Raw genomic sequence first — 13541 nt, 5'->3', positions numbered from 1 at the left:
GTCAGCTTATTGGCAGATAAAAGTGGCTAAGGCTAGCAGACCTTTAACGGCTTTTGTTGTCCCCACGCGAGGACTATTTCAATTTAAGAGAATGCCTTTTGGGCTACATTCAGCCCCCGCGACTTGGCAACGATTTATTGATCGTGTCATAGGATATGAACTGGAACAATTCGTATTCGTCTATCTAGACGACATCATCATTTGTACTCCAACCTTTGAACAACACCTGGATGTACTGGCTAAAGTTTTTCGGAAACTTAAAGATGCGGGTTTGACGCTCAATCGAGAGAAATGCCATTTTTGTAAACCAGAACTTAAATATTTGGGATATGTAGTTAATGAATCTGGTTTACTTGTGGACCCAGAAAAGGTTGAAGCAATTGTTGGCATCCCAAACCCCCAAACCACCTCAGAGGTTCGTAGAGTTATTGGACTGGCATCCTGGTATCGCCGCTTTATACCGAATTTCGCCACCCTTATCGCCCCGTTGACAGCGTTACTTCATAAAAATGTTAAATTTTGTTGGGACGATTCATGCACGGCTGCCTTACAGAAAATCAAAGAACATCTGATATCAGCTCCAATACTTACCTGTCCTAATTTCGATCTGCCCTTTATAATCCAAGCAGATGCGAGTGATTATGGTATCGGAGCAACATTATCTCAGAAATTCGAGGACGGAGAGAAAGTAATCGCCTACCTAAGCCGATCTCTTAGTAAGACAGAACGTAGGTATACAACCACCGAAAAGGAATGCCTAGCGGTATTGCATGCCGTAGAGAAATTCAGACCCTATGTGGAAGGAACGCGATTTCAGGTAATTACCGATCATTACAGCCTCAAATGGCTGTACAACTTTAAGGACCAGGCCGGTCGTGTAGCCAGATGGGCAGTACGTCTACCACAGTATGATTTTGAGATTATACATAGGAAAGGAGCAGAACATGTAGTACCCGACTCTCTTTCCCGATCAGTTCCTTGCGTCGAAACCATACAAACCACTCCGTTTAATCCTACGATAAAGGATTCTTGGTACATCCGTCAACTAGGAAAAATAAAGAAAACTCCAGATAAATATCCCGATTGGAGAATTGAGAATGAACAACTTTATAAACTAGCCAGGGTTCCGTATCCGAACCTCATCAGCCGAATTCAAGAATGGAAAATAGTAATTCCCAAAGAAAATCGCACTTCTCTCATTCATGATCATCATGCACCCGTCACTTGTGGACATCAGGGTGTATATAAAACCTTGGGTAGGATAAATAAAAAATATTATTAGCCAAAAATGAAAGCAGATATTGCCCGTTATATTCGTCGCTGTGAAACTTGCCTCAAAACTAAACCCGAACAGAAAGCACCACGAGGGCTGATGCTAAGTATGACTCCGACTACCTCACACCCATGGCAAATTTTGAGCTTAGATCTAGTTGGACCTCTTCCCCGTTCGTCAGCAGGATACACCTTCATATTCACGGTCTGTGATGTATTTAGCAAATTTGTTTTGTTCTTTCCTCTTCGAAACGCCACCTCTTCAAAAATCGCAGAACATATAGAAGATAACGTATTTCTACTATTTGGGGTACCTGAAAAGATTATTATGGACAATGGGAAACAGTTTCATAGTCATCAGGTCAATACAATTTTGAACAAGTATGGTGTAGAAAAACGTTACCTTTCAAACTATTCCCCTCAGGGAAACACTGTTGAGAGATATCATCGAGTACTCAAGACCATGTTGAGTGCCTATGTGGAAAAGAACCATCGCCTTTGGGATACATACTTGCAAAAGGTTGCTTGTGCTATGCGATCTGGCCGCCATGAGGTCACCCAAATGACCCCAAATTTTATTATGTTTTCCCGAGAGCTAAACCTTCGAGGTTCAGACAACACAGCCTTGGAAATTGCCGACGATATCTACGACCCCTTATCTCGATCAAAAGCACTTCTGGAGGTATTTCAGGATGTAGCTGAACGCATTCAAACTGCTTTTACTGCTCAACCAACGAGTATGGAAACGAGTATACACGTTGTCAAATAAAGCTCAAGGGATAACATCGGGATTGGCCCCAAAATTTGAAGGACCTTATCACATTACCAGGATCCTATCTCCATGGTCCTATGAACTGAAAGACGATAAAGGACGAAACTTAGGAGTATGGCATGCGAAAGATTTAAAAAGTCACCCACCAGATGCCGATAAAACTGACGATTCAGACTTAGAATAGCATTAATGATCTTATATTTATACAAATTTTAATTATTTTAATGGCTCCATTACGGTTTTCTTGAGGAAAACCTTTTTTGTAGTTAGGGGAGAGTTGTTACAGGTTTAATATATTATTTCCTTTGTTTATTTTCCTTATGTGGTCAATGAAACTAGAAATAAAATAGACAATAAATTGGCTTTGAATTTATTTTATAAAAACTTACTTAGTTATAATTTCATAAAGGGCTTGATTTTTCTTCTGGTAGTATCTTCATGTATCTTTCAAATTGTTCTTCTTTAGGTTATTGTTTTCTTATCAAATGTTTTCTTTATCAAAACTGTCACCTGTTAGGTTAATGGCAGGGTATGCTTATCTTGAGTGACATGACATTTAGCCTCTTCTTACAGGTTATTTGACATCAACTTCTAAAGGTCAATTTATTGGTTCATGGAACTAAAAGTTGTACTTTGAATTGTTGGTCCTAATAGGTTGGAGACAGGATATCTTGTCATCAGTTCGTTTAAAAGTTGGATTTGTGGGTTTTTTTGAGTTGTTTTTTTTTGAGGAAAAAAGTTGAGATTTTTGGGTTCACATGTGCCAAGGGTACTGAATATACAGGAAATTTCTGGATTTTAAACTCAATTTCACCTCAACAGGATCAGGAATCAATTCTATTTGTAAAATAGGCGCTTATAGCGGATTAAATTCTTGATTGAGATATATTTTACATTAAGGTCACCTTACATCAACGGTAAGTCCTATCTAAGACCTATTATTCCATCAATCACAACTTAAACACTTTCTAAGACTATTCTTTTACTTTCAGACCTTATACTTTTATTTTATATTCGTCTCCTCCTTCAAATCTTCTATCTGCTGTTTACTTTTTATTGGCTTCCACACAAGCTGTTCGTCGTTTGGATCTACAACTTCAAGAAGCTGATTGTAGGGTTATTGGATATATAGAAGACCAAGCTATAGACCCTAAGAAGGAAAGTGAACAATAAACTTGGTGAGAATGAACCATTTTACCTTCCCTGCAACCATCTTGTCTACCTTATCATATTTGGGATAATACTAGTCACATATTCAAATAGTTTATCTGTGGTTACATACAACTGATGTATTTATAATAACCTTCTCTTCCACCAGACGTTTAGATAATTGAAACTATTGATATCTGAAATAAAAGTAACCTTAAATTATAATTAGTAGTTTACAGTATAATTAGATTAAGTTAGATATTTAGTTACTAATTAGGGGTATAGATTACAAGGTTTATTTAATTTAGTTAAGTTAGTGTTAGAAACTTAGTAGGAATAAATTACCACAAAATACAAACGGTGTGATATAATATTAAGTTAGAAACTTACCGTTGATAAAGTAGTGTACACCTAAGGTATATATATATATACGCTGGGGTTATTCAAATCATTGTAACAATCCATATTATTTGCTCTAAGCATTTACAATTAACTTCACTATTTAATAAAAATTTAAACTATAAACATAAAGTGTAGTTCTTGACAGGTGACAACCATAGATAGGTGACAACAACACCTCCGCTGGGTTATGGCTAATGGTCTGATACGCGGCATTATTAGATAAAATTGGGCCATAACATTTTACCCACCCCACTCTCCGGGTATATATTGGATTTAAACCAAATATTAAAGAGCTGGTCCGACTATACTACCTTTAATTTATAAAAATAGAATATTTTTTTTGTAACACATTTATATCGATTAAACCCACAATTGATAGTGAAATTCTTTAACAAAATAACATATTTATCAGTGTTTCTAAGTGACATTTATTTCGATTGATATTTTTAATATTTTATGAACTATTTAACAAACGCAGACTTAGACTATAACTAAACATAAAGACAAAAAGGTATGGAAGAGGAAATTCCTCGAGCCTCTGTTGGACTACAACGGACTCCAACAAGAGGGAGGAGTCTAAGCGTAGGCCCACCCTCCTCCGCTTGTCAAACCAATATGGACCTAGAATTAGGAAATAATACGGAGCAAGAAATTAAAACAAAAGACCAAACCATGGACATAAACTTCAATAAATCCACAAGAGAGATTATCATGGAAAACGCCGTGAATACAGGAACTAAGGGAACTTACAATTGCCTCAGTCTCAAGGACAACACCCGAGGGCAGGGGCAAAATTTCTTTTAACACCAAGGACCGAAACATAGTTATCGATAACACAAACTCAATCATACACATATACGACCAATTAATCACACATCTTTATCTCCAAGAAAATAAAATCACGGACCTACAAGACAAATTAATAACAATGATGAACGCCAAAAACACAACCGAATTCGAGACACAAGAGACACACACAAACAAGCTATTACTAAAAGAACTACACGATCTGAAACAACTGGTAACAAACACACAAAACACAAAAACACACACACCCTCTATACCTAAACAAACACACAAACACACCCAAGAAACCCAACCCACACAGGCTGCACAACAAGCACAGCCATCACAAATACCAACACAAAGGCCATCAACATCTACGCAGGTACCAAAAACACAGGAAGACACAACAATATCAGTACTACCAACTCCGGCTAAAACATACGCCACAATTACAAAAACAACGACCGAAAAACCGCAAGACAAAGAACCATGGACCACACCTAAAGCTAGAAGACGTTACGATACGATGATCAAATTAAAACACGGAGACAAGGGGAAACTAATGGACGAACTAAGACATACAATAAAACCCAAGGACCTGGAAAATATGACGATAAAAAGAACCAAAGACGACAACACAATAATTATAACAACTGAGGACCAAAACAAACACAAGGAACTGAAACTAAGGACACAACAATGCGAGAACATAGAGACAAAAGACGTCACAAGGACCAAAGACCCACTCATAATGATCACAGGAATGGACAAAAGACAGAACAGAGACAATTTCGCGAAAGCAATAAGGGCAGAGAACGACTCATTGGACGAGAAATTTGGTGACCAACTCGATAATCTAAAGATCATACATGCAAAACCCTGCCGCAATCCATGGGTCGAAAATGTAATTGTGGAGGGACCGACCGATATAATCAAACAAATATTAAAGGATGGTTTCATCTATTTCGACCTCACCAAGTTTTACGTTCAGGAGTACGTTCGAGTCAGCATGTGTTTCCGATGCTGCAGATTTAACCACTCTCAAAAGTATTGCGGTGCACAGCACCCAATATGCTTCAAATGTGCTGGCAGACACGAGGGTGCGTCCTGCTCCAGCAAGACGTACAATTGTGCCAACTGCCAGATTATGGATTTGCAGCCGCGGGGACACATGGCAAAGGATATGAAATGCCCCATTCAAATAAAAAAGATGGACGAAGCTAAACAACAAACGAACTACAACAACTAGACAACCAAACCACACACAACAAAAACAAAACACAAACACAAACAAAACACAAACAGACAAACACAAAACACAAAACAAAACAAAACAAACAAACACACACAACACAACACTACGATGACCTCTTTCATTCAATTTAATGCTGGAAGAGGTCTCGAGGCCACAGATAAGCTCATAAATAAAATGACCAGCGAGAAAATTGATATAGCCCTCATACAAGAACCCGGCCATAACATCTGGCAAAACACTGATTACAATACCGTAGGGCTATACAAAACCTCTAAAGCTCCTATCCTCGTAAACAAAAAACTGACAAAACAAGTTACACTCATTACAAACAGGACCGACCAAAACACAACAACGATACACCTCCAATCGGGCAACGCCATTTACACAATCACAAACATATACGACGCACCAGGAGGAGACAACAACGTCACTCTAGACAAACACAAAACACAATTAGAAACGGACCCAAACAAAACAATTTTAGCAGGTGACTTTAACGCGAAACATACAAGCTGGGGAGGTAATACAACCGACTCCAGAGGACAAGACATAATAGACTGGACGACCCTACACCACATATACATTCACAATAAACACAATAGTCCTCCAACTTTTCTCACCTTGAGGGGGAAAAGTTGGATAGACTTAACACTGACCAAAAACACGACAGTCAATGATTGGATGGTCGTGGAGGAGGAAACCCTCAGCGACCACCAATACATTACATTCAACATACATAGACGAACACAAAATAACCTAAACATAAACAAACACAAACTAAACATTACCCACATAAACAAGGACAAACTGAACACACTTATAAACACAAAGGATTGGGATCTGTCAGGTACCATAAACCTAAAAGCTGAAAGACTACAACAGGACATAATTCAAATTACAAAAGAATCATCCAGGAAAGAACGGAAAAACAGAACACCAAATCAAATTTGGTGGTCGGAGGAATTAGACAAACTCAAAAAAGCGACCAATAAATGCAGACGAAAGTATCAAAAGGAAACAGACCCAATAAATAAACGTAGGGATGAGCTAGATTACATCGCTAGCAGAAGAAGATACAAGGACGCAATAATACAAACTAAGAAGACAGCAATTAGGCAGTACCTGACAAATCATGATCCTGACAACCCCTGGAATCTAGGGTACAAAATAATAAAGAAGAAAGAGGACAGTAACAGTACACTAAACACCATCCGAAAACCAGACGGAACATACACGACAAACAGAGACGATACAATAAAATACCTCCACACAAAATACTTCCCGCCAGACAGCGAAAATGACGACAACGAAACACACAGAGCACTTAGGGAAAAAGAATACACACACGACACCGAAAACGACACAAAATTTACACAACAAGAAATACATAATACCATCCGCGACATGAAAAACAAGAAAGCCACAGCGACAGACGGACTCAGCAAAGAACTAATTGAGTTAATACACAACACAAAACCAGAACTACTAACGGAACTATACAACTAATGCCTACAGACTGGTGAATTCCCAGAGTGCTGGAAGAAGGCGGACATGGTCTGGCTACCCAAAAAAGACGGGGGCAAAAGGCCGATATGCCTCCTTCCAACACTAGGGAAAATACTAGACAAACTCACAGCCAAAAGACTAACACACTACTTAGAAACAGAACAAAAACTCAACACAAACCAATTTGGTTTTAGACAAGGACACACGACAATCGACGCGATAAACCAAATTACAGAAAAAATCAAATACAACAAAAAACACAAATTTCATACACTAATAATAACACTGGACTTACAAAACGCTTTTAACTCGGCATGGACACCGGCCATAACAAACAGTTTATATAAAGCACGCACACCACAGAACATCCTCAAACTCTGCACAAACTTTCTCAAAAACCGAACTATCAAGACAGAACACATACAAAATAAGACAGAAAAAGGCTGCCCGCAGGGGTCGAGCCTGGGTCCCATACTTTGGATCCTCCTCATGGAATCCTGGTTCGGCGCCATCGAGCAGACTAACGTGACAACAGAATACGACATAGTACAGGCTTTTGCGGACGACCAGATAATCTTGCTAACTGGGAAATCTCTAGGCCAAATAGAACGCAAATGGGCACAAATATGGACGGCTTGTGAAAAATGGGCTGAGTCTTACAAACTGTCATACAACAGTAGTAAGACTGAAGCTCTGTTCATCCCGCATAAACCAACCAGGGCCCCCCGAGTCAGAATCAGAGATGATTTAATAACACCGTCAGCAAACCTAAAGTACTTAGGACTGACTATAGACACGGGCCTTCAATGGTTGGATCATGTCAAGTTGAACAGACAAAAAGCAGCCGACATTGGTCACAAGCTCTTCATAATAGCAGGAAAAGACTGGGGCCGCAAAGCACAGACACTCAAGGCCATCTACGAAGGCGCGATCAAACCCATGCTCCTATACGGAGCAGAGATCTGGGGAAAGAGAGCGACGGACAGCAGAATCGCTAAACAATTGGCCGCCGCAGAAAGACCATTTCTGCGAGCGATCACGAGGGCATATAACACCGCCCCCACATCGGCCCTCCATGTACTCGCCGGAATGACTCCGCTAAGCGTAGATGCCTTGGCAGCACATCAAACCTACACGGAACACAAAAACACAATAGACACGCACAAAATTAGAACCATAGAGACACCACACCCGACAGCACGCACTATACAAAAACTTCATGACAACACCGGACATAAGGGCGTTCGCAGACGCGAGCGTCAAAAACATAGAAGCAAACACCAGCAAAACAATAGGTACCAACATAGAAACAACTCAGACCAACATCAGAACAAATTACAGAATCGACACCACTGGAACCATAAACGACTTAGAAACCATGGCACTACACATAAACACAGAAAACATCACACAAAACATACTGGAATACCAAAACAAAACAATAACCTTCTACACAGACTCACAAATAGTACTACAACAACTCCAGGACGAAAACAACAGAAACAAAACAATCATTCAAATAAAAAAGAACCTAGAAACACTCACAAATCACAATATACTCTACACTGTTGCCAAAACAAACAAGAACGAACCAGGCCACAAAATCGCACATAACCTGGCAAATCAAGCTCATCTACATCCACAAAACACAAGATCAGTAACCACAAGACAGGATATAAAACAAATAAAGCTGAACACAAAACTAAACAAATGGCAACAATACTGGGACAGCGCAACAACAGGACGCAAAACATACAGCATTATACAACAAGTAAAACTGACAGAACCAAAATTCAACTGGAAGACAACACAACTTCTCACGGGACACGGACATACACAAGAATACTACAATAGATTTAACCTAAGAGACACCAACGGGAACTGCACACACTGCAATACACAAGAAGACCAGCACCACATAATAAACGACTGCACACTACCACAGAGAATCACAGCGAGACAGACCCTGACAAACAAACTAGCACAAATACACATGGCATATCCACCAACGAACATCGACACCACAAACAAGGAAATAGTAAAATGGATAAATGACTGGGGAGAACAAATGATACTAGACGACGAAGAAACCGACCAATAAAATCATGTACACACATCCACATATCCCATAACCAACACTACACATAATAAAACACACACAACCTACACACACACACACACATACACAATTACCCTCGCACACAAACTGCCCTTGCCCCGGGACCACTAACAAAAACTAATAAAAAGTGACCTCCCGCGAACAGTGACACTCATAAATAAGTGCGATCCTAACCCCCCCCCCCCCCCAGTGACAGGACACTAGTAGTGAATAGCATAGAATAGGATTTAGATTAGGAAATAGAAATGGACTATAAAACTAAAACTAGATTAGATTAGAATAGAAATAGCTAGAAATTAGATTTAAGAAACTCATGTAACTTTTAGAAAAACTTTAATTTTGTATCACTGTATTTATATTTTTTGGGTTAAATAAAGAAAAAATAGGGGACTCTTCTTTCGCCGCAAATTTTTGGAGTGCGGCGATGGGATGGGTTCGCTTGACAGAGCTTCCTAGATATTGGATAGTACAGGTCGTATGCCGAAAGGTAGGCAGACCAGGGCCACGATTGGTTTGTGCACTCCTCGGAGTGTACAAACGAATCGATGGAACGAAAAACCCTCTCTCATGTCCCTACCCACTCAGTTTGCATCGAGACTTCGAACAGAGCGGACGTGTCCGGGCGAACGCTCTTCAAAGTCTACACGTACGAACCGTGGAAGTTCAAAGACGCGCGCAGTGATGCGCAGAAGCCAAAAAAGTTCAGTGTTATAAAAGTGACCGGAAAGTGAAGTGTTAGTCGGACGCTGCGTTGCGCGTGTGGCCACGCCCACCGAAATTACGGATTGGTCGTGCGCGTGCAAATGCGCAGTTGACGGAATTAACTCATTTGCAAACTGACCTTAGGACAACAACTATCGACGGAGCACGCCGGGATATTTGCGTATGTAGAACTTTAAGGACAACGTCCTATAAGTTACAATCTTAAACTTTAAGATAGCTGGATACCAAGTATTCACTCGGATCCAGCTTTTTTTATGCAAAAATTTAAATTACCACTACTTACTAATTAAGACCAGTGCCGGAAATAAACACAGTAATTATTGTATTATTATTATTAAACATTATTGGTTGTAATTGTATCATATTTTTAATTAACTAATATTTGATGTTTCGATTTCCACTCGAGAAAGCGTTTTCAAAAAAGATTTTTTTTACAAATTATGTAAAATGTGTATAATCCATATCTACATAATTTGTACAAAAAAACTTGTTTTGAGAATGATTTCCAGAATGGAAATTGAAACGTCAAACAGTAGTTCATGAAAAATGAGATTTTTACCATAACCAATAATTGTGGATTAATCCAATAAAAACATATTTAACTTGACTATATCAAAAGTAGTTTCAGAACATTACTAAAATATTTTTATTTATAAAATTATACATTATTAAAATATTGCTGAACAATTGCATCTCTGATTTGTTCTCCTCTTCTGTACCAATTTTGGTCAACTGGTACATTTTCAATTATATTAAGGTCATGTTCATCATCCAGTTCTAAACCTTCTTCTGGACCTTCATCTTTATAAAAATTTGATATGTTGTGTAGTGCTGTTACAGGTCCAAAGAATTCAGAATAAATTATTGAAATAAAGTTTTATTATTTTAATTTTGGCTAAATAATTGTTAACAACTCCACAAGATTTCATGGAAAATTAATGCATTCCCAAGTCTTATTTGGTCTCTGAGATGATCTATTCGTTCTTTTCTTGATTTTGTACAGCCTAAAACAAAAATAAGTATAAATTTAAACGAATAATAAACTTTGAATTAAAAATAAACAAACCAAAAAGCCTATTTCTTATTTTAAAGGTTAATGTCAAAAATAGCTTGATAGAATTCTTCTTCTTGTATTTTTAAACAGATCTCGATCCTATTAGTAGTACAACAACTTATTTTAAATAAATTCTTACTGGACAATGGCCGGCGCCAGATAAAAAACTTATCTTTAATTTTTTTTCTTTTCCTTTCTTTGGTGGTCTTTGTATGAAAAAGTATTGGTTCGTGTAGAACTTACAACGCAATTTTGCGGCTTTTCTAGAGTTTTCTTGATAGTTTTCCGAAAATTTAATAGTTGTAGCAGTGAGAAGCTGAGCAATTATCACCTATCGTGTGGATTTGTTTTCTAAAACTAAAAGAAACTCGATTTTATAAACTAATTTCGTATTAGAAACAGTTTTAAGGCCACATTTGAACAAAGGTAGGTTTTCTTTTGGAAAAAAATAAATAACTACTTACGTTTTAAACTTAATAACGTTTTTTTAGGCCTTTTATTTTTACTCTGTGATTTAATCTCAAACCATTTTGATCATCTTTTCAACTTATATTTATAATCTCGTGACTCCTTAAGGGATTGGCTATCAGTTTTCCATATTAGTTAGGATCGGATGTTATCCAATTGTCCATAAGAGAGAAAGAACCTAAAACGTCGGATTATTAAAGGAAATAATAATAATAAATATTAAGTACTCACCTGGGATCGAGTCTCCAGAAATCAAGAAGATAGACTTTCTAACAGCTAAGTGGAAATTTATTCTTAATTTTGGTAGAATCGAACATTACACTAAATTTCTCAATTTTTTAGTAGGGCACTGTAATTAGAACCCCACTGTAGTGGTTATAATAGGAACTTGTTTAATTAACCTTTTCACTTTATTCTTCAACTTTTGATTTTAAATTGATTAAAAAAAAAAGAAATCTTTAATAAAAACAAAAGTAGCAATCGAAGAGTATATTGATTTATTGATAATCATTCCTTTACCCACTTCCCTGGGGGCTCTCCGAAAGAGCGTTTTCAAATACATATCAGTGCACCACAACTATAAATAATTTTTCCTGCTTTATTCGGATTATAATTTAATACACGATGCTTTGATAAACATCGAAATCTTGATTTCAGTACTCCATTCAATTTTTCAACTGTGTTCCTACTTCTTATGAAATGGTAATTATAATTACTTTCAGGTGTATTTTCTTGGGGATTCTCAAATGGTGATAATAAAAAAGGTTGCAAAGGGTAACCAGAATCACCGATATGAAAATAATTAGCACCTCCAATATACAAATTCTGCATTATTGTTTTAATATTTGAGGCTTGCCAAATAGCAGAGTCATGACTAGACCCAGGAAAACGTGCGTTCACATTTAAAATATTGTACTCACTATCCACAATAATTTGGCAGTTTATACTGTAGTACCCTTTTCTACAATAGTATGGAAGGGCGGGTAGTTTTCTGGGGGAGATATAATTACAATGTGAGTGCAATCTATAGCCCCCAAACATTGTGGAAAGTTGTATTTATTTCTGAAACCATTAGAAATAGTATTTCTGGAATGCTCATTAATTGGAAATTTTATCCAGTTTGGTGTTACATTATTATAAATTATTTCTGTCACTTCATCAATGCAACGACTCATACTTGGTTGACTTAGAGCAAAATTGTATCCTTGTCCAGAGGATAATTGGTAGCTCCCAGTACCATAAAAGTTTAAAGTTGCTAAAACCTTTAGTTTTTTAGGAATTGCCGATATTCTTTGTCCTTCTTGCATATATGGACTATATGGATATATGGATCATTCTTTGATGTAATTTGAATTCAGCTCTACAAAAACAATAAAAAATTTGAATTTTGTTATAGGTGTAACACATGGATTATAAACTAAACTGAGACTTACCTTTCATTATTATTTATTATTTCATCAATTAAAGCTTCGCCAAATATATTATAAAAAGCCATTTGTATTTTTTAATTGTTTATCTGCACTATAATATATAAACAAACTAATAATCACATAAACCTAACCAAACAAAAATAATCAAATGATATTTAACGGACTGCTAAAAATAAGAGGACAAGTTTTGACATCCTCCGAAATATTTTGTTTTAGCGGGAGTTTTAACGGTTTAGGTTATGATTTTAACGGATGCATAAGTTACAGAATACAAAAATAATTTTAGCCGAAGCTAAAATTTTAGAGGCCTCTAAAATTTAACGGAAGTGTTACAGAATACACCCCATAATCTTGATCAGGATCTTTACCATTGTTTCTTTCAGGCTATCCTCTACGACCTTGGTTGTTAACCCCATTGGGAAATCCTGCGCCAGGTGCAGAGGAACGATTTAATAATGATTTTAAAAGAATACGGATCAAGATTGAAGGATGCAATGGTGTTTTGAAAAACAGGTTTCGATGTTTACTTAAACATAGAGTTCTTCACTATCAGCCTCAAAAAGTAGCCAAACTAACAATGGCTTGTTGTGTGCTACACAATATTT

At 37.3% G+C, this 13541-nt stretch overlaps 1 protein-coding gene across 1 annotated transcript; it reads left to right on the top strand.

The window, feature by feature from the left end:
* Positions 1–5744: 5744 nt before the first annotated feature.
* Positions 5745–7142, top strand: LOC140450647 (uncharacterized). The gene has a single exon (XM_072544309.1). The coding sequence runs from the start codon at positions 5745–5747 to the stop codon at positions 7140–7142; it is 1398 nt and encodes a 465-aa protein (XP_072400410.1).
* Positions 7143–13541: the final 6399 nt, after the last annotated feature.

This window comes from Diabrotica undecimpunctata, chromosome 9 (assembly GCF_040954645.1).
Source record: "Diabrotica undecimpunctata isolate CICGRU chromosome 9, icDiaUnde3, whole genome shotgun sequence".
In the NCBI taxonomy this organism is placed as follows: Eukaryota; Metazoa; Arthropoda; class Insecta; order Coleoptera; family Chrysomelidae; genus Diabrotica; species Diabrotica undecimpunctata.
The sequence above is the reverse complement of the archived record's forward strand: the minus strand, read 5'-3'. Positions and strand labels throughout refer to the sequence as shown.

Excerpts from the sequence above, each read along its gene's own strand:
- LOC140450647 (XM_072544309.1), top strand. The coding sequence starts at position 5,745 with ATGACCTCTTTCATTCAATTTAATGCTGGAAGAGGTCTCGAGGCCACA.